This window comes from Terrapene carolina, unplaced genomic scaffold, assembly GCF_002925995.2.
Source record: "Terrapene carolina triunguis isolate 2854851 unplaced genomic scaffold, T_m_triunguis-2.0 Scaffold428, whole genome shotgun sequence".
In the NCBI taxonomy this organism is placed as follows: domain Eukaryota; kingdom Metazoa; phylum Chordata; order Testudines; family Emydidae; genus Terrapene; species Terrapene triunguis.
Genome location: NW_020664779.1, coordinates 99,843 through 121,429, shown reverse-complemented (window position 1 = coordinate 121,429; position 21,587 = coordinate 99,843). Strand labels below are relative to the sequence as shown.

At 42.3% G+C, this 21,587-nt stretch overlaps 1 protein-coding gene across 3 annotated transcripts in view; it reads right to left on the bottom strand.

Moving 5' to 3' along the window:
• The window catches only part of ATP2C1 (ATPase secretory pathway Ca2+ transporting 1), a 127,341-nt gene that overhangs the window by 86,653 nt on the left and 19,101 nt on the right, over positions 1-21,587 (bottom strand). The window contains exons 1-2 of one of the 3 annotated variants that reach the window (XM_026658340.1): positions 14,257-14,346; positions 13,567-13,712 (exon numbers count right to left, since the gene is read on the bottom strand). The exons of 1 other annotated variant lie outside the window; for it this stretch is intronic. In XM_026658340.1, the coding sequence (XP_026514125.1) occupies positions 13,567-13,572 (6 nt within the window). In that variant the 5' untranslated portion in view covers positions 13,573-13,712; positions 14,257-14,346. Of the gene's footprint in view, positions 1-13,566; positions 13,713-14,256; positions 14,391-21,587 lie in introns of those variants that run through there. One more of the 3 variants, XM_026658341.1, reaches the window with a different exon arrangement.

The following is a 21,587-nucleotide window of genomic DNA, read 5'->3' as shown; positions in this document are numbered from 1 at the left end:
TGTGTACCTTACTTCGACTTGGGGGGTTAGTGTAGACCAGGCCTTGTACTTTACTAGTCAGAAAAAAAAAAAAAAAAAAAAAAAATCAGAAATGCAAGTCAAGTCTCCACATCTGTTTAAAAGTACACAGTATTAAACAAGACTAATTTTGGTTAGTTTGCTTATCAACTTATTCGGGAACAAAAGGGATTCTGACAGTCAGGACTTGGCAATAGCCAATGATGTGCTGGATTATATGAAATACAGCATGTACAGTTTTACTTAAATTGCAGGGAAGAATCTGTAAGATCCCAGCTTTCTCCCTACGTGGTTTATTTTATTGTTAGTTTCATTCAACATTACATTTTATTTCACAAACTAAAGAAGGTTATTTTTCTAGTTGCATCCTCGAGTTTTCCATTACCACATAAGTTTAAAAGTTAAAATTAGAGACCATAGCAGACACGCAAGTGAACATGAACTGCCAGTGCAATATTATGGCAAAAAAGGCTAATGTGATCCTTGAATGTATGAACAGAGGAGCAGTGAGGAGGACACTGGTATATAGGTGATTTTTACCACTGTATGTGGCATTTGGGAGACCAATACTGCATATAGTTCTGGTGTCCACGTTTTAAAAAAGAATGTTGAAAATTTGGAAGGTACAGAAAAGTCAAAAATGATTCGAGCTTTAGAGAAAATGCCTTACAGAAAGCAATTTACAGAGCTCGAGCTGTTTTATGAAAAAAAGACAGAGATGGCTTGATCTCTGTGCAAGTACCTTCTGTACAGATATGGTAGTTTCCTGCAGTAACCTCAGAAAACCTTGTCTCTAATATCCTGGGACAGACACAGCTACAACTACACTGCATATATACACCCAGTTCACACGAGTTCTAGCAAGAGACTACAATTACTAGATATATTGGCAATTTAATCCTCTACTTCAAGACAAATTAAGAAATGTAATCCTTTATTTCTTGTTATAAGGGCATGGAGTGATAGAACCACGTGCTTTGTTCAGAGTTCTCTGGACACCAGCCAATAGCAGGCATTTGCATGCCAGCCATAAACTAGTAGCCCTGACAGTCATAAGCCCCTCACATTATTTGTAAATCAATAAAAACCACCAAAAATAATTCTCCACCATCCATTCCCCAACTCAGAATACAAGTAGGAGGAGAGCATAATCTGTTGTAACCACACACAACCTCAAAGAACAAATGAGAGGTTTTCATCTTGCATCCAACTGTAGAAGTTCCATGTTCTTGGAATCTACAAAAGTTCAAAGGATGTCGTCTACCATACCAAAGATGCATTGCATATAGTGGAGACAGATTTCTTGGAGAAGTCTGAAATCAAGGTGACGGTGGATTAGATTTAAATCATGATTTAAATCACTAGTCAGGAAGACTATTTAATCATGGATTTCTACATAAAAGTGCATTTTGTTTGGTTGTTATAACCTTAATACACATTCTTCACAACTCAGAGATAGATGTAGGTTTCATTTTTAGAAGATACACACTATACATTTTTAAAGTGATTTATTTTGAAAACTTTTCAGATTAGTTTCACAGCTATATCAGAAAATGAATGATTGTTTGGTTATTTCATTTATCAAAAGGTAATTGAAGCAGATATTTATGAAGTCACTGGGAGGGGAACCATCTCCAATTCAACAGGTTAATTGTTAATATTTGGAGGATTCTTGCTATGCTGTATTATGGCTTGTCTACACTGGCAATTTACAGCACTGCAACTTTCTTGCTCAAGGGTGTGAAAAAATACCCCCTGAACGCAGCAAGTCACACTCCCAGCACTGGAAGCTACGCCCCTCATGGAGGTGGGTTTAAAAAAGAGCTCTCCCCCAGCACCACGACCACACACGTTGCCAGTGTAGACTAGCCCTTAGGAGGTGAAAATCACCAGACAGACATTTAAATTGTTTTATTTAACTAAAACAGCAGTGTTATGTATTCTGGATTCTCCCCCCCACCCAAAAAACAGCAAACAAGTATTTTAACAAAACAAGCATATGAATTTTTGAATTTAGTTAACCATTCATGTTTTTTAAAATCAGGTTTGTTTTTGTTAAAATTGTTTAACTAAAATAGTTAATGAAATATTAAAAAAAATTAAAATCGACTGTTAGCCAGATCAACATGAGAAACTGAAAATATTGGCTTCTGCAGCTAACTCAGTTGTCTTCACCTTCATTTTCCTGTTTGCTCAGAATCTGGAAAAGAAAAAAAACAAGCTTTCCTGCTTTTTCAGGTCCCAAACAATCTCTTAATTTGGAATGAATTAGTCCAAATGAAGAAATATTCTCTTTCTACACCGGCAGAAGAAGCTACTGCTGTTAAAAGTGAGATTATCACTTCAACAGTCTCTGAATCCAAGTGCTTAAGTGACTTCCACCAGTTCACTGATGTGACTCTTTAAAACATCAGCAAACATATATTTCTTGAATAGCTCTTATTCCCAAACTGGGTCTCTTTTACGTCCTGCTGCCATTATAGGTTTTCCCTTCTAGTGAAAGAATGGTATGGTAGATCTCAAATTATGAAGGCTACACTCGGAAAGACCTCAAGACTTCTGGAACATGCTGCTCAAACCGTTTCACTTTTGTTTCTATTGCCTGTCCCTCCCTTCTCACATTTATCTCCAGACTTCCTCTCCTGGTCCAGATCTATTCCGCCCCCAACAATCTTCTATTCATTGAACTTTTTGAAACTTTGCACTTTTAGCGAGGTAAGGGATTGACTCTGGGTACACAAATTTGCAGAGGGACAACAGGGTTGAGGTCTGTTATTTCTCACCTCTATGTATTATTTATTTAAAAACATTTTTGCTGTTAACAAGCGTGTTCTCTCTGGAGAGACAAATCCACAGTTTGACAACTGCAAAATTAAGCATCTCTGATGGCATCTTCTAGACTGAGCACTGAGTCCCATTGGGTAGATAGAAAGATTAACCTAAATCTATACAGAAGCCCCTGGAACCCCATAAGATTGAGTTCCAATAGTTCATGGATTAGGGACCCATTTACAAAACCTTTTTTAAACATTACATGAATATATTGTCTCATACTATAGAATTAGAATTTATAATCCCCATTCCATGATGAGATCTTTGAGCTATAATGTATCTTAATTAAAACTATCTTTAGATTGGATTTTTTTATAAAATGCTTTGAGGAAAACACTATTTAAATAAAAATAAATCTGATTTTTTTGATTTTGAAAAAAATAATTGATTTTTTTATCCACCCTGCAAGGTGGAGGGGCGGGGGGGAGGAGACTTACCCTGAAGCAGAACATGAGCATGCAAGGACGTTCTTATAAAGAGTGGAAAAGTTGTGCACTCAGTTCAAGAACAGATTCTCTAGTATAGGTAAGACAAACCACTGAAATACACAAAACATTATTCCCTGGGTTCCGTATTATGTGGCTACTTTGCAAATCTCCTGAATGAGGAGTTTGTGTGCGCCAGCAAGGAAAGCAAACATATCCCAAATAAAGATGCCTTAATACAAATATGGAGTCACGGGCATATCAAAGAATAAGAGTGACAGATACATTTAAACTGAACCTCATCCTCCATATCTGTTCTGAGTGCCTTCATGTGTGGAATACAGCTGAATCTTTTGAAGATTTCAAAACATTCAAGCTGTCAGTGGACTGGTATCACAGGTCATTGTCTAAAGTCTTTCAGCACACAGGAAGATGTCTACTATGGTACCTTTAAGGCTTGCTCTTCAAGGTTGAAAGTTGGCACCAGAGCAGCTGAGAATGCACGGAGGTGCTCACTGAAAGGCTTTACTGGATGCCAGTATACCTGAGCACAGACTGAACGACCAAGCCAGCCATGGTTCTTTCCCATTGTTTGTCATTTTGGGGTTTTAGAGAAGCAACACGTGGGACAATCAAGCTACTGCTCAAACACACTGAAAGACAAAGACAGGAGCTAAGAACAAGAAACAGTGCACTAAGTACACATTGAAAGATCTGAAAGATGTCAAATATTCTGCCAGAAACCAAGATTGAGACAATGGTGAGAGTAGAGGTGACATTTTGGGGACAGAACATTGATAGTAGAAGAGTGCAGTTGATGGTACTTTTCTACTAGACTGTCAGTGGTATGTGTCTGTGGCTAGTTACAATTCACTTAGGACATTTTGGAAGTACAGGGGATTAAAATAATTTTAGTCAGTTCTCTTGAATCACTGGGAGCTAGTTATCACTTGCTGTGCAGTGATCTTTGGAGATGATCAGACCAAGAAAGAATATTTTTTGTGGCTCCCTATGGTCTCTTCCTACACCACACACACTTTATAAAGCAGCAATTTGAGTTTCTCAGATGCAAGGTGCTACTGTAAGTACAAACATTAAGCCTCTACATCCCAATGATTATACATGTTTTACAAATGTGCAAGCTTGAACTGCAGTACATAAAATTGCATTAGAACTAGAAAGCTTGCAAACAGAAATGAGTTTATATATTACCATGTGTGCAATTCAGTTTAAACCAAAGGATTAACAGTAATTTTTTTCTTCAGTTAATGTAAAACTGAATGGTTTACAAACAATGAATGGTCTTCTACCTACTTTCTAGTTACCACAGTAGTAATCTTATTAACTCATGTTCCATGAGCTAATATTGCTAAACCATCAGCTGTACCCTTGACAACCACACAGCTTCAATTACTTTTAATATATACTAAAAACAATATACCATATATACTCGTTCATAAGCCGACCTCCTAAGATGGTTAGGTAAAAATAGCAAAAACTGTATGATCCTTTCATAAGCCGAAGTTTGGAATCACAAGAAACACTCAAAAAAGTTTTGCTAGAATTATTTTAATGTAATCCAACGAAAAACCTGTTATAACTGAATATTCACCTTCAAAATTAGTCAATATTTAAAATCAGTAAATGGATATTTAGAACAAGTAACTTAGAACAATATGAGACTTTAAAAAGTCTTAAAATCCTTCAAAGCCTGAATCAGTCTCTGATTCATCAAACAGTTCATTAAACTCTGCTTCAGTCACAGCTGCGCCTGCATTGTCATCGTAGATGTCAGCAGTGTCGTCTTCAGACTCAGATTCCTTATAACCAGCCTCTGTTGGGTCAGAAGATGATGCGATATGTCGAGTGCATTGCTGATACAGCATTTCCTGGTTTTTCTACCATTGCCGAGGGAATGGACACCCATGCGTCCTTGATCCACTGGGCGACCAGATTGATTTCAGACTTCATAAGATTCCTGCCTTTTGTCAACTTCGCCATGCCTGAGCACATCCATTCAGACCACATTTTGCGTAGCCTGTCTTTAAAGGGTTTGTTCAGGCAGACATCAAGCGGTTGTAGAACTGAAGTTAAGCCTCCAGGTATTACAGCCAAAGTAGTTTTCATATTTTTGGCCACATTTTTCACCTCATCCGTCTTGTGTGCCCTGAACATGTCCCAAACGAGCATAGCAGGTTTCTTGAAAAGTGCTCCTGGTCTCTTATTCCACACTTTTTCCAGCCATTCAATAGTCCCACTTTCATCCATCCATCCCTTTTCGTGTGCACGTACGATGACACCAGCAGGAAATTTCATGTTTTTAGGCAAGGTTTTTCTTTTAAAAAAACAGGAGGAAGCTTTGATCCATTTACCAAACATGATAAAACCATCGTAAAAAAGATTTTTTCATGGCCAATGGTTTTTAATTATAAAAAAAAAAAAAAAAAAAAAAAACACTTTTTCACCAACCCCGGTTACCATTCTGTTGCTCGGGAGATCGAGTGTCATTGGTGTTTTGTCCATATTTCCTATTTGTGACAATTCAAATGCATATTCCTTTCGATATTTTATAATAAACCGAATCTTTCCAAAGATTTTTTTCTTCCAGATCTCTAGACAGCTTTTGAGCTATCTTTGTTCGCTGACGAAGACAGAGACATGACGGTTCATGAAGCGAGTACACCAACCCGCTGATGAGACAAACATTGACGACTTTATTGACTTGTATTTGTCGTCTTTCAACATTTGCAGAGCACGCAGACGAATTCCAGTTCCAGTGACAATGTACCCATTTTGTCGACATTCAACAATCCAATTACTGAGCTCTTTCTCTAGCTCAGGAAATGAAGCGCACCTGGTTGGACATTTTTTCTTGCTTCTTGGCATGTCTTAGTGTTTTATTTTTTCGCCATTCTCTTATTTGCTTCTCATTGATACAGAATTCACAAACAGCGGTGCAATTATTGTTTGCTTCTGCATATTCAACAACTTTAAGTTTGAACACTGCATGGTAAGACTTTTTTCTTTTGATTTCACTGTTCATTTTAAATACTAGTATGAAAATAGATTATTATTGTAGTTCTAGATTTTGTAGGACTTTATATAGGAATGTCACCTGCTTTATCACTGTCAAATTTTATTGTTTTGTCTATTTCAAAGCAGCCCTGTAAATTGGCATGTCTGTAGGGATAACAGGCTATTTACATTTTATTAGAGATCCCATTGATTCTGCACGTTATATTTTCATATTGGCTCGAGACTTGAGATCCATTGGTAGAAATGTATAAAGAGATCAAATTACACAGTAGCAGACTGACACCAGTGCTATAGTACTATCGTTCATTGTGTTTTTCTGATTGGCTTGTAAGGCATAGCATTTTGTGAAATACATGGGTCAAATGTCATGCAGACCTGCGGCACAGCTCTTTTAGTATTCCTTTCAAGCCAATGTAGTCCACTAAACAAAGCCTTTGCAACTTTAAAAGGCTGCAGTCATGACATCAATAAATGGGTTGGCAAACTTTGGCTCCCAGCCTGTCAGGGTAAGCTGCCGGTGGGACTTTGTTTACTTGGAGAGTCTGCAGGTTCGCTGTTCCCAGCCAATGGAAGCTGCGGGAAGTGGCAGCTGGGAATGGCGAACCGCAGCCACAGGGAGCTGAGGGGCTCCGTGCCTGCAGACGCTCCAGGTAAACAAAATGACAATGTATTAGATATTCAATTCAATGATTCCATAGAGTTTAAAATAATCAAATTTTGGTGTAGACCCGTTTATACGCCGACCCCTGCTCTTTGATGCGTCACTTTTTTACCAAAAATATTCGGCTTATGAATGAGTATATACAGTACTCAAGCAACTTTTTATTGCAGCTTACAATGCCTAGGAATAAATTTTCAGGACACTGAACTCAGGGACATTCTTTTAACATTAGCCTGCTTATGGTAACAAGGTTTCCTGCAGATGTTGAGCTAAAAAGTTAGTGTATTCAATAGTTTTCTGAGAGTTGAATGCTGAATAAAGGAAGAGCAGTAGATTTCCCTTTTAATATGGTTTACAAAACAGGTCATAAATGAGGTATATATGGATTTCCCCCCAAGTTTATGCCTTCATTGCTGAGGCTTTTCTTTTCTTCTCTCCAAGGACACATCTACACACACAGTGCTGCAGCTGTACCGATGCAGCATGTCTGGTGAAGATGGTCTATGCCGATGGAAGAGAGCTCTCCTATTGGCATAATAAAACTACCGCCGCAAACAGTAGACACTATGTCAGCAGAAGACGCTCTCCCACCGAAATAGCAGTATGCATACGAGTGCTTACGTTGGTTTAACTTATGTCACTCAGGGAGGTTGTTTATTCACAACCCTTAGCGACATAACTTATGCGGACATAAACTGTAGTGTCAACATAGCCCAAGATACCCACACTGGTCCTTCTAGGCCACCCAATCCACAATTACTAAGTGTTTCTCTCCCCCCCCCCCCCCCCCACTTTATATTCACATGATGTGATCATGTTACCATCTCTGAATTCCACTACCAGCTCACCTTGTCCTACTGAAAACAAAAATCTATTTATCTTCAGCTTCAAGTTCCTGCAGCAGTCCATTCTAGTCTAAGTGTATAATTTTAGCTTGTGTTCTTCCCCACAACTTATCAGGGTCATATTTACAAATCACCTCCACCCTCTCCTATTTCACCACTTGTTTGTTTTTTAACAATTGCTTCCTGCTATGCACAAAATGCCTTCCTTATCCTGGTATACCAAGCAACCACACTCAGCACAGCCTCTATGTTGTCTTGTAGTATACAAACTAAGACAAATTTCATAGTTTTTGCTATAATTTCTGTAATTTGTTAACATGGCTATCATTAAATGTAAACGACTGATTAGTGAACCAGTTAAATTAGGAATCTTGTAGCAGTGCAGATATAATTAGTCTGCCATTCTATTTCTATTCTATATCCTTAGTCCGCTGTATTTCAACTCATTTTACTCCTAGGGGAATTCTGTGCCACTGTGCAATGCAGAATTTTGCAGAAATTAACATTCACACAATTTCCTTTCCCTCACAGAAATGGGCTGCAGTGCTGCTAGCCACCACTAGGGGACACTGGACTTGGCAGAGCCCAGCTTGCACATAGAAGACACTACTGGGGGGGAGGGAGAGGGAACTAGAGGGTTCCTGGTAGCTGTAGTTCCCAGCATGCCCCAAGGGAAGGAGAGGGCGGTACACAGAAAAATCTGTGCAAGCCTGGGACAGAAACAGCCTGATGCTCACCCTCCTGATCCCTGGGCTCTGGGGAGGGGAAAGGGGTGTCTGAGCAGGGGGAGGTGGGGGGAGGAGAGGGAGGGACACCACACAGCTGGGATGGAAGGGGGGCAGAAAAACAAAAACAATCTGGGTTATCATATGGGTTTATGGAATGCTTGCGTAAGTCGGGGAGCATCTGTATCACTTGTCAGCATGACTGATCCCAAATAGAGATTATAGCTTGACCTCAGAACAGGATGAAGAGGTTCAACTGGGGTAACTGAACAATAACCCTGGGTTCCTTTCTTCTTTCCTAGCATTTAGTTCTATATCCAGATTTCTACACCAGGCCTATGTCCGCCAAAAAAAGGTTTCACAATTTGTTGCAGAATGGTGAAAAATTGTGCGAATAAAGTCAAAGACTACAGAGATGAATCAGAATGGTTAGTTTTACAGAAACCTGCATTCCTTTCTCTCTAGTTTAGCAACAATCCAGAGTGTTAGCACATTCAGATTAGTTTGGTCAAAATCCTATAACAAGATAGATAGCAAAATATATATATATAAATTAAGTTGGTAAAAGTGCATCTGTATCTAAGGGCAGGTACAAGAAAGTTGTTAAGCCTAACTAGTTCATAGGCTGAGAACTCAATTTGTGTTCTACATATGGAATTGCAAGCTTTTTATTTTGAACAGTATATGACTAGGGAATAAGTATTTGCTTATGAAGTGAATCTTGTATTATGTTCTGTGTTCCATGATTTTTATTTTTGAGTTTTCCTCACCTCCCTGATCGGGGTTGGGAGGGTGAAAGTGTTTTTCTTGAACGGAATAAAAACTGTATGCGATTAGTGTCCCTTATCCGTCAAGGAACCAGGAAACATCTGGAGCTTCTTCTCAAGCCTCAGCTTAAACATTCCTAGTTTGTCAACCTCAATACAAGAGGTGGAGGCACAAGCAAGGTCCTGGGACAACACTGGTGGGAATCCCAGCTTCTGGGAATACTGGATTTCTCATTCACTTTGACTCCGTTAGGGAATTATAAATGGGGAAATGTATTTAATGTTGTCTTCCCGGAAGCATACCTGTACGTTAATACATCACTGCTTACCAAAACTGAGTTTGCAGAGGGTAATGTCAATTAGAACAATGTTTTCACTTTCAAGGTGAATCATTTAAACTCATTGCTCTGACTAATAAAACCTACTCTCAAGACCCAAAGTAGTAGTGTTTCAGAGCAAGACCTTATTAAACAAATTTAATATCCTTTTTCCAAAATGTGAAACTAACGTTTTAGTTCTAACTGCAATCTTTACTCACATTTCTCTCCTAGAAAAAATATTAAGTGCTACTTCAGATGGGATAACTAGAAGAGCTGCTAAAATGAAAGTTCCTAGTATCTAGCTATAAAAAGTATTGACCAGGATAGAGACGGAAGATAAGAGCTCAAAACAGCAAAAGGAAGAGTGGGGAGGGAAAGGGACAGAACAGCAGATGTGCAAACAAGAAAATATATGCTTATTAACAGAACCACTTAAACCTCTGGAAGAGCTAATTCAAAGACTGAAAAGTGAAAGGAGGAACAGGAACATGACAATAAAATATTGAAAATGTTACCTTTTCTCTGTGTACTGTCCCATTTCCATAAATACCATGGCTTACTCAATTACTTCAATCCCTGAATGCTTGCTTCCCCATTCACAATTCACAACATAGATGTTAAGAAGTGACCTGCACTTACGAAGAATTACAGTTTAATTTAAAAAACTGATATTATAAAATATCACTTAGAACGAACAGTACATATCTTTCTGGATCAGACTTCCTTTTATCTCAGGTATGTCACTCATTTCCCTTGCCTGCACCTCAGTTTCTCTCACTAACCCTAAGGCAGATGAGATAGGTGTAGCATCATTCATACTATAATACCACCATCTACCTCTTATATAGCGCTTGACAAAGCCCTGAATATCAAGACTGTCCCTAGAAAAATTGGGACATCTGGTCACCCTAATTTCAAAAGCACTACACTATTTTTAATGCATCTGTCCTCATGAAGACAGACTATATTGTATTAGTTACTAGTTCAGTACCGCAATTGCTTATGAGATATCTTGGCAGCAAGAACAAAACAGGTTTGGCATTTCTTAAATTAATTCAGAAAATAAATCAGAGCTGATGGCAGACAGAAAGTGTGTATTAACACAGCAAGTGTTAGCTATCTAAATTTAACAGGGTTGAAGCTGTTCATCTTTTAAGATGCTTCCTTTTTTCCAGAAGTTACTTCCACTTTAAAATGTAGCTTTATCATTAAGCTTACATGTTTTACTAATTTATTCCTATAGTCAATTCACAGTGAGGAAAATATCTAAGAAATCCCCTTCTCATGCTACTGATGTTCAGAAGAGTTGGACTAGACTAGTCCTCTACAGTATAATAGAGAGAACAAAAATAAGGCTTATAATTTTTGTATTGATTTCTAGCATACAGGATTCAGACTCGATAAACACTTTTTTACGCTTAACATGTTATCAGTTGAATGCAGGTATTTTCATCTTTTTTTACACTCAGGCTCCAATAGTCTCAATTTTTAAACAAATTAGGTATTTTACAATAAAAATGTTTGAAATGCAGATTACTGAAGAAAATCAATGCAACAAGCTAACTAGGGTTCCAAATGGGTTGTCTATGTCCTACTATGAGATGTTCTCTAGTATACATTCCCTGCTGTTCCACATTAATGCTCGTCAATAAGAGTACAGTACTCCTTTAGAAGACTCAAATAAAATGTTACAATCCATATAAGAAACTCATTAACAATATCAGAGTGGCAAAGTAGAACTCTCAGTTTTCACAGTAATTAATTTTTTTTAAGACTTTGTACAGGCTAAAACCTACAAGTGGCTCAAGTGCCACTGCAAATTTCTGTGGTTCTACAATCACTACCTTGTTTTTAAAGTAATTTCTCCGGTTGCTGCCTGAAAGACCCACACAATCAAGAGAAACTAACTACACACAGTTCAGACACAAAATGAGGAAGAAAAACAGCACTCCTGTCAATTTAGAGACTAAAAACTGTCTATCATAACAGTCTCATGAACCCATTCCATTGTGAGTAGAATTCATCTTGATTTTGGATTTAGCACTATTTTCTTAGCTTTAAATAGAAGTTGCTCCCGAATCACAACCTATAGGAGTCAGAAGAAAAAAAAAAGAAAAAAAATCTAAGTTCAGCTGAAGCTGAAGGAAACTCCAAAGCCACAAACATACCTATCCAAAATCGGCAGAGGATCCAAACAACACTGACAAGTTTTGACACACTAACTTTGTCATGAACTATAAACAGGGATTCTCAGCCCAGGGTGAGGGGAGGTGTCAGTGTTTCAGGGGCCACAACCATGCTGCTCTAGGGCAGTGGTTTTCAAACTGTGGGTCACGACCCAGCACTGGGTTGCGGTGGCTCTGGTCAGCACTGCCAACCAGGCCATTAAACCCCCCCCCCCCCATCAGCGGTGCTGCCGGGCTAAGGCAGGCTAGTTCCTGCCTGTTACAACACTGCGCTGCACCCCGGAAGCGGCCAACAGCAGGTCTGGCTCCTAGGCAGGGGGCCATGGGGCTTCACGCGCTGCCCCCACCCCGAGCAGCAGCTCTGCACTCCCATTGGCTAATTCCCTGCCAATGGGAACTGGGGGTCAGAGGGGTGGTGCCTGTGAGCAAGAGCCACATGGAGCTGCTTGTGCGCCTCCTCCTAGGAGCTGGACCTGCTGCGAGCCGCTTCCGGGGCGCAGCACGGTCCACAGTGCCAGGACAGGCGGGAAGCCTGCCTCTGTACCCCAGCTGCACCACTGACTGGGAACCACCAGAGGTAAGTCCATGCCCCAACCCCACAACCCAATCTCCTGCCCAAGCCTTGAGCCCCTTCAAACCTGGAGCCCCCCTCCTGCACCCCTCATCCCTGGCCCCACCCCCATACCTGCACTCCAGCCCAGAGCCCCCTTCCACACTCTGAACCCCTCATTCCCGGCCCCACCCTGCAGCCGTCATCCCCACCCCTCATCCCCAGCTCCTTTGGGTTGTGGGCATCCACAATTTTCTTCAACTGGGTCACGGGGGGGGGGGGGGGGGGGGGTCGGAAAACCACGGCTCTGGGGGTTCGAGGATGGCCTAGTATGTACAAATGTGCGTGGGGGGTTCAAACTATAGGAAAGGCAGGGGTGTGGGGTCATCACTGGACTATGACATCTATGAACTATTAGTAGTTTATTACTGGAATACCTAGATATCCTACCTAAAAAGGAAGTGGCATGGCAACAAAGCAGCCTGTTTTTAGATTGACAAAATTATATAGTTATGTATGATGTTTCAAGATACTACGAACATGAGATTCCTCAGTGCTGCATTTTCATAATCATCAGAACACCATAACATCTGTTACTCAATTAGGAAAAAACAGAGTTGAAAGACTACTGTAATGACTTATTCACAATACAGAGTTAAAACAGGTTTCCTCTAAGTAAAACAGAACTACAATTATGCAATTTAAAGAAAAAAAAGTATTTCCAATTTTCAATATTAGTTCTCTCTCCAACTAAGGAACAGGTAATCCAAATAACCACCAATGAAAGAATTCACTAGTTTTAGGACACCTATTTAATTCATTATTTTCAAAGCAACTAAATGTGCATTTTCCAGTGTCAATAAGACCACAAAGATCTACTTACTGTTAAGACATTCTGGAGGAGAATTTATTTCACTATATTTTGCAGAGGATGACCAAAACAAAACAAAAAGCTTGCAGCACAATTATGTTCAACAGATGTTGCCACAAAGATGATAGCTCTATGATGCATACGGTATGATTGCAGAATAAGACCCAGCAACTCATAAAACCCTCAGCTACTAGATGAACATGTCAAAGCAGTAGTGTAAACCTAGAGTGATGTACAAACAGCTGTATGACCTACTACCACCAAATCACATGCAACCCCCCCACCCCCTCTGGGCTCCAATGAAGTCAGTGACTCTGATGAGAGCTTTACCTTCATTTTCCATCGAAACTGCAACTTGGGCTGTTAGTTACAAAGACTTTAGAAACAGCAGCACTGGAGCTGGCAGAGGAGAAGGGGGAGCCGCCCCAGATCCCAGGCAGTTACACAGCTCCCATTGCCCCCACCTGCAGCAACATCTGCAAGAGAAACGGGCGCTAGCAAAAGTAAAAGCGGATCTCCGGGTCCCTTCGCTCGTTCACTCTTGTACACACTGTAACACACACACACACACACACACCCACACCCGCCCGCACCGAGACAAACACGCTCACGGGGTGAGCTGGCTGGCAGGCAGCTGCCACGGGAGGATTAGTTACCCAGCAGCCACACCAAACAGGGAGACTCAGTAACGAAGCCAGCACAGAAGCCGCCCCAGCAAAGAGCGCAGGACGCGTTTCCTACACCAGGCTCCGGCAGCTCCAAGCCCCCAAATCATCCTGCCGCCCCGTGCCCAGCCACCAAGAACCGCTCCCCACGCCGGCGCGGCAGCTGGTCGGGGGCTCTGACCCGGTGACCACCCTCGTTCCCTGCCCGCAGTCAGGGCCTCGGTCGCCACCATCCCCGGAGCTCCCCCGCTACCCCCCCGGCCCCCCGCGCAGCTTCTTATTGCCCCGACCTCCTCCCCCACCGGCTTCTCCCCCGCTCGGCGTCCCCCGCCTCCTCCTCCTCCCCACCGCTCACCCGAGACGCCTCTGGCGCAGGCGGCGGTTCCTCCGCCCCCCGGCACTTCTCACTGCTCGGGCTCCGTGCGGCGGCACAGACGCATCCCCGCTCCCCGAGCGCTCGATCCACTTCCGCCACCCGTGGGGCCGGGAGCGGAAGGGCCGGTTGTGAAGACGGAGTTGGAGGTGCGCATGCGCCTCGGAGCTGCCGCCGCCGCCTCCGGCTCCCCTAGGCGCGCGGCCCAAGGTCGGGAGCGAGCGAGCGCGTGCTCGCCTCTGCCACTCCCTGTCTCAGGAGCAGAGATTGCCTCCCCTCACGGAGCTGCTGGGCTCACGGACCCTTCCGCAGCCAACAGTTAGGGAGCGCCCGCGCGCCCCGGGAATCCGTGTGCTGCACGCTCCAGCCCCCGCCCGCCCGCCCACCTGGAGCCCCCCAGCCTCAGTGACCCACTTCCCCGCAGCCCGCTCCTAGCCCCCCCATCCCCTTTTGATGGTCGCCGCCCGCCCTGACCCGAGACCGACCCCCCCGCGGCTGCCCCCTAGCGGCCACAGACCCCCATCCTACCAAGTAAGCGTTCCTGTCAATCGTGCCCCATAGCCCCTCCCCTACCATCGCACTGAGCATCTCCACGCTCTACTGCCCACTCCTCTCCCCACACCCCCTCAGTGTCCCCACCCCAGCTGCTTGCACATCCCCACCCCCCGAGAGCCACCTCGCACCCCTGCCCGCACAGCCCCTGTGCCAGGTTCCACAGACACCCGCCCCTGAGTAACCGCCCCCCTCTGCATGCTCCACCGCCTCCCCTTGCCTTCTTAGTGCTCTTGCTAACGTCCTTCTACCTGAGAAACCTGCCTTTCACAGTAGCCTTTGCCTGGAGGCAGGGGCATCACAGCACCCCAAGACCAGGCCTGATTCCAACAGGCTGATTGGGCCTTAGCTCTCCTTGCTCCTGTGTTTTGATATCAGAGATGCTGGTTCTTGAAACTGGCATTAGAGCATTCATGTGACAGTAGATAAGGAAAGGGGGAGGGATAGCTCAGTGGTTTGAACATTGGCCTGCTAAATGCAGGGTTATGAGCCCAATCCTTGAAGGGGCCACATAGGGATCTAGGGCAAAAATCAGTACTTGGTCCTGCTAGTGCAGGCAGGGGGCTGGACTTGATGACAGTCCCTATTCCAAACAGATTGTAATATATTCATATTTTGAGACCTATTGATTAAAAAGTACTACATATTATACAGAGAAGGTAAGCATCATTAGCCTCATTTTACAGAGGCACAGATTAAGTGACTTTAGGCAAGGTGTGTAATTTGGTGAGCATACCTTCTGCAAAAGGTTAATTTACCATGCGCATGGGACTGCTTTTCAGAGACTAGCATCATATAAACCCTTTTTCCTGTACCCTATTCATACACCTGACTGACATTGGTTATTTGGTCTTGAGTATATTCCATAACAATCCAAAGTTTAGTCAAGCAATTGACTATGCAATTTATCAACAAACCAATATTTTAATCCCAGCCCAGTGCCTCCACAAATTAACATCATTCCTCCCTAGTGGCACCTTAGAGACTAACAAATTTATTAGTCTCTAAGGTGCCACTAGTACTCTTGTTCTTTTTGCGGATACAGACTAACACGGCTGCTACTCTGAAACCTATCATTCCTCCCTGTGACTCAATCCCAACTAATCCTCCTCTGCTACTTTTATGATGTTCACTAAGACTGTCAGTCACACCTTTTATGAAGGCCAGTATCACACACTGAACTGATGCTTTAGCATATCATATATGCTAGCTAGCTTTCCTAGATTAATATGCTTCCAACCACCAGAAAGAGGAATATTTGAGTACATTAAAAAATAGAAAATATCTGCTTTCAGGGGAGGAGGAGAACAGGTAAATTAGTTGTTCCAAAAAGAGATATAATGTATGATTTCAGGCTCTGCCCAAGTAGTTGCCATGACAGATGGTGGTCCATGCTGTCTGAAAGTGAGCCTGTAGAGTTTAGGGATGCCACTGCAAAGTATCCCAAAAGACTACCATTGTAACAGTAGGTCACCAATATACAGATTTTAGTGATTCATCTGTAAAATTGTGTCCCACTTAGTTCGAGTTGGAAAAGGTGCAAGAATAGCAACACAGCTAAAGATATCCTGCCCATTCTTATGCTTTTTGCATGTGTGCACCTCCATATTTATCTCTTCTCATTGCTATGATCAGCAGTAGTAGTCAAGGAGCCACAATGAGCTAGACCGAAGAAAAACATGGAGCTAGCATAAATGGGAAACTAACTAGGATAATTCAATTTACCAAGTAAATTAATGCAGGAGCATAAGGACTCATTTAGTGGACAACTTGTCATTTAATTTGTGAAAGCTACTCCAATTGCTATTTTAAGTCAAAGTATGTAAGTTTACAGCAATTAACATTTTTTCTTTAGCAAGGAAAGTCAGTGCAAGCCCTTTAGTTCTTGCTAATATTTACAGCCACATGCCACTTACACTTGCTTTCCAATATGACATTACAAAAACAGTGTTTACATTTGTAAACCATAGGACTTCAGCGTTTGGGCCTAAACAACTTCAGTCTCTGACCTAAAGTATCTATTATTATTTGGTGATATCATCTGAATTATAAGCATTCCTTAAAAGAAATTGTGACTAGTTCTGTTTCCAACATCCCTACTCCTATCTGCAGGGTTCTGCTTATTAAAAAAAATCCTAGATACACTAGTATTATCTCCATCCACTGTAGCAGTTTTTAGAAGTGTTCTGACCCTAACATGAGCCTGATACAAAAACCGAAGTGTCAAGACAGCCTTATTAGTTTCAGGTTCCACTGGAAAGCTTTGGTTTTAGCAGGAGCTATTTGGCAAACAGGACATTGTTAGAATAGATTTTTAAAAGCCTGAAGATAAATACCAGAAATCAGAATTAAAAATGGAAGTTAGTACTCTTAAAAATATTTTTACATTCATGGTCAGTGATATGCATACAAATACTACTCAGGAGTCTCACAATGTAATAGAATACTAGTCTGCAAATCAAAGGAATAACATTTTCTATTTTGTTTCAATTCCAACAGAATCATTAGAAGGAGAATGAAGGTGATTAAATTTGAAAGTAGAAGGCAGCTTGGGTGAAAGTGATCATGAAATCATAGAGTTTGCAATTCTAAGGAAGGGTAGAAGGGAGAAGAGCAAAATAGAGACAATGGATTTCAGGAAGGTGGATTTTGGTAAGCTCAGAGAGCTGATAGGTAAGGTCCCATGGGAATCAAGACTGAGGGGAAAAACAACTGAGGAGAGTTGGCAGTTTTTCAAAGGGACACTATTAAGGGCCCAAAAGCAAGCTATTCCGTTGGTTAGGAAAGATAGAAAATGTGGCAAAAGACCACCTTGGCTTAACCACGAGATCTTGCATGATCTAAAAAATAAAAAGGAGTCATATAAAAAATGGAAACTAGGACAGATTACAAGGATGAATATAGGCAAACAACACAGGAATGCAGGGGCAAGATTAGAAAGGCAAAGGCACAAAATGAGCTCAAACTAGCTATGGGAATAAAGGGAAACAAGACGACTTTTTATCAATACATTAGAAGCAAGAGGAAGACCAAAGACAGGGTAGGCCCACTGCTTAGTGAAGAGAGAGAAACAGTAACAGGAAACTTGGAAATGGCAGAGATGCTTAATGACTTCTTTGTTTCGGTCTTCACCGAGAAGTCTGAAGGAATGCCTAACATAGTGAATGCTAATGGGAAGGGGGTAGGTTTAGCAGATAAAATAAAAAAAGAACAAGTTAAAAATCACTTAGAAAAGTTAGATGCCTGCAAGTCACCAGGGCCTGATGAAATGCATCCTAGAATACTCAAGGAGCTAATAGAGGAGGTATCTGAGCCTCTAGCTATTATCTTTGGAAAATCATGGGAGACGGGAGAGATTCCAGAAGACTGGAAAAGGGCAAATATAGTGCCCATCTATAAAAAGGGAAATAAAAACAACCCAGGAAACTACAGACCAGTTAGTTTAACTTCTGTGCCAGGGAAGATAATGGAGCAAGTAATTAAGGAAATCATCTGCAAACACTTGGAAGGTGGTAAGGTGATAGGGAACAGCCAGCATAGATTTGTAAAGAACAAATAGTGTCAAACCAATCTGATAGCTTTCTTCGATAGGATAACGAGTCTTGTGGATAAGGGAGAAGCTGTGGATGTGGTATACCTAGACTTTAGTAAGGCATTTGATACGGTCTCGCATGATATTCTTATCGATAATCTAGGCAAATACAATTTAGATGGGGCTACTATAAAGGTGGGTGCATAACTGGCTGGATAACCATACTCAGAGAGTTGTTATTAATGGTTCCCAATCCTGCTGGAAAGGCATAACGAGTGGGGTTCCGCAGGGGTCTGTTTTGGGACCGGCTCTGTTCAATATCTTCATTAACGACTCAGATATTGGCATAGAAAGTACGCTTATTAAGTTTGCGGATGATATCAAACTGGGAGGGATTGCAAATGCTTTGGAGGACAGGGTCATAATTCAAAATGATCTGGACAAATTGGAGAAATGGTCTGAGTTAAACAGGATGAAGTTTAACAAAGACAAATGCAAAGTGCTCCACTTAGGAAGAAAAAATCAGTTTCACACATACAGAATGGGAAGAGACTGTCTAGGAAGGAGTACGGCAGAAAGGGATCTAGGGGTTATAGTGGACCACAAGCTAAATATGAGTCAACAGTGTGATGCTGTTGCAAAAAAAGCAAACATGATTCTGGGATGTATTAACTGGTGTGTTGTGACGAAGACACGAGAAGTCATTCTTCCGCTCTACTCTGCTCTGGTTAGGCCTCAGCTGGAGTATTGTGTCCAGTTCTGGGCACCGCATTTCAAGAAAGATGGAGAAATTGGAAAGGGTCCAGAGAAGAGCAACAAGAATGATTAAAGGTCTTGAGAACATGACCTATGAAGGAAGGCTGAAAGAATTGGGTTTGTTTAGTTTGGAAAAGAGAAGACAGAGGGGACAGGATAGCAGTTTTCAGATATCTAAAAGGGCGTCATAAGGAGGAGGGAGAAAACTTGTTCACCTTAGCCTCTAAGGATAGAACAAGAAGCAATGGGCTTAAACTGCAGCAAGGGAGGTCTAGGTTGGACATTAGGAAAAAGTTCCTAACTGTCAGGGTGGTTAAACACTGGAATAAATTGCCTAGGGAGGTTGTGGAATCTCCATCTCTGGAGATATTTAAGAGTAGGTTAGATAAATGTCTATCAGGGATGGTCTAGACAGTATTTGGTCCTGCCATGCGGGCAGGGGACTGGACTCGATGACCTCTCGAGGTCCCTTCCAGTCCTAGAATCTATGAATCTATGAATAAAACTTGTAATTGGAATATAAAAGGCAGAACCACAAGATATTCAAGCTCCACAACTAAAACACTTGCAAAAAATACATAAACACCAATGGGTATTTGAAAAATCTTTGATCGGTAGAATCAGAACATTGATTGCAATAAAATTCTGGGGTAGTTTATATTGATATTGCATTTCAAAAAATTCCCATCTCACTTACATTTTGATTAATATATTCTGAAACACTTTCCCCTTTCCTTCTAGGTAAAAAGCCAAACAACCCTCCCCCCACACAAAACCGACACTGAAACATCCTTTTAAAGATGGATTTGTTTAAATATTATTGACATTGATAAGTTACTAAAATAAAGCTTGCCCAGGACTTTGTTTTACTCATGAGAAGTTAAAGTGTACAGATATTTTAAAATTCTGGAAAATTTCTGGTTATAAAAACTATTAATTCTATACTCTAAAACATCCCTGGATTTTTTAAATGGTCTATAACTAAGAGATGCCAAGAGAGAAGCCAAATTCTGACACACTGGTATCCAATTTGGGGAAACGAAGGGAATGTCATTGGGTCCTCCCTCTTTTAAAAAGTGAATTTTAAAGGTTTACTTCTTTACTCTAAGTATGATAATTCAGCCTCCAAGCACCCTGTTCCCTCCTACTTCATAAACTGGCTTTTTCTGGAGGAAAATGTTCCCTCATAACAAGATAATTTCTTTCTGGTGGAAGGAATTGAAGAAAGTGAAAATCCAGTTTCTTACCTCTCCTACATTGTAGAAGAGTAAAATCAAAGTGCTTATGCTACTACAGTTAGGTAGAGAAAGGTTGGTGCCGCAGATCTCCATTTATAGCAATGCACATTTTGTAAGTGGCTTGTATCATTTGTAGAGCTCCCCCCTCCGCCCCCCCGCCCCATCATAGTACCTGACAGTTAATGAGGCAGCCACTTCAGCTCTGTGAATAGTAGTGGTTCTCAAACTTTTGTATTGTGATCCCTTTCACATAGCAAGCCTCTGAGTGCAACCCCTGCCCCTTTATACATTAAAAACACATTTTTTATATTTAATTCTATTATAAATGCTGGAGGAGAAGTGGGCTTTACGGGTGGAGGTGGACAGTTCATGACCCCCATGTAATGGCCCTTCAGGGGGTCATGAGGTTATGACCCCCAGTTTGAGAACCCCCGGTGTATAGAATTCCCAGAACAGAAAAGTGTACTAAGATGGAGTTAAGTTTGAGTATATGTACCAGCAAGTTAAGAGTAAAAAGGTTCCAGGGATGTTTTAAAATTTTCACAAAGTGTTATTTTAAGTGAAACCTTAATTATGGATTTTTTGGGGGGGGGGGGATTTATAAGTGAAACCTTAATGTAAGAAATGCACAACTGAGGTACCCAAACAACCTTAGTTCTCCCCTATAATGACAATGCAGTAACCATATACTTATGATCAGGGCCGGTGCAAGGATATTTCTCGCCCTAGGCGAAACTTCCACTTTGTGCCCCCCCTCCGGCCTGGGGAGCCAGGGCCATCCCTAGCTATTTTGGTGCCCTACGCAGCCCCCCCACAGGGAGGGCTGTGTGGGGCCCCAGGCCTCCACGGGGAGGGCTGTGTGGGGCCCCAGGCCTCCACTGGAGTGGGGGGTGCGGGCCCCAGGCCTCCACTAGAATGACCCGGCCCCATCCTGCTCCGCTCCCCTGGCTCCCTGCCGTGCCGCCTGGGAGCCAGGGGAGCGGAGCAGGCTGGGGCCAGGTCACTCCACTTCCCACAGGAAGTAGCCAGCCCTCCACCCCCGTCCCCCATGGAGGCCTGGGACCAGCCCCCCCTGCTGCTCCCCAGCCTGCTCTGCTCCCCTGGCTCCCAGGCTTGCGGGGGGGTGGGGGGGGGAAGGGAACCATCCCCCAGCGGTGCAGCTGGGAGCCAGGGGAGCAGAGCAGGCTGGAGCCAGGTCCTTCCCCTTACCATGCGGTGAGTGCACGGTCAGGCCT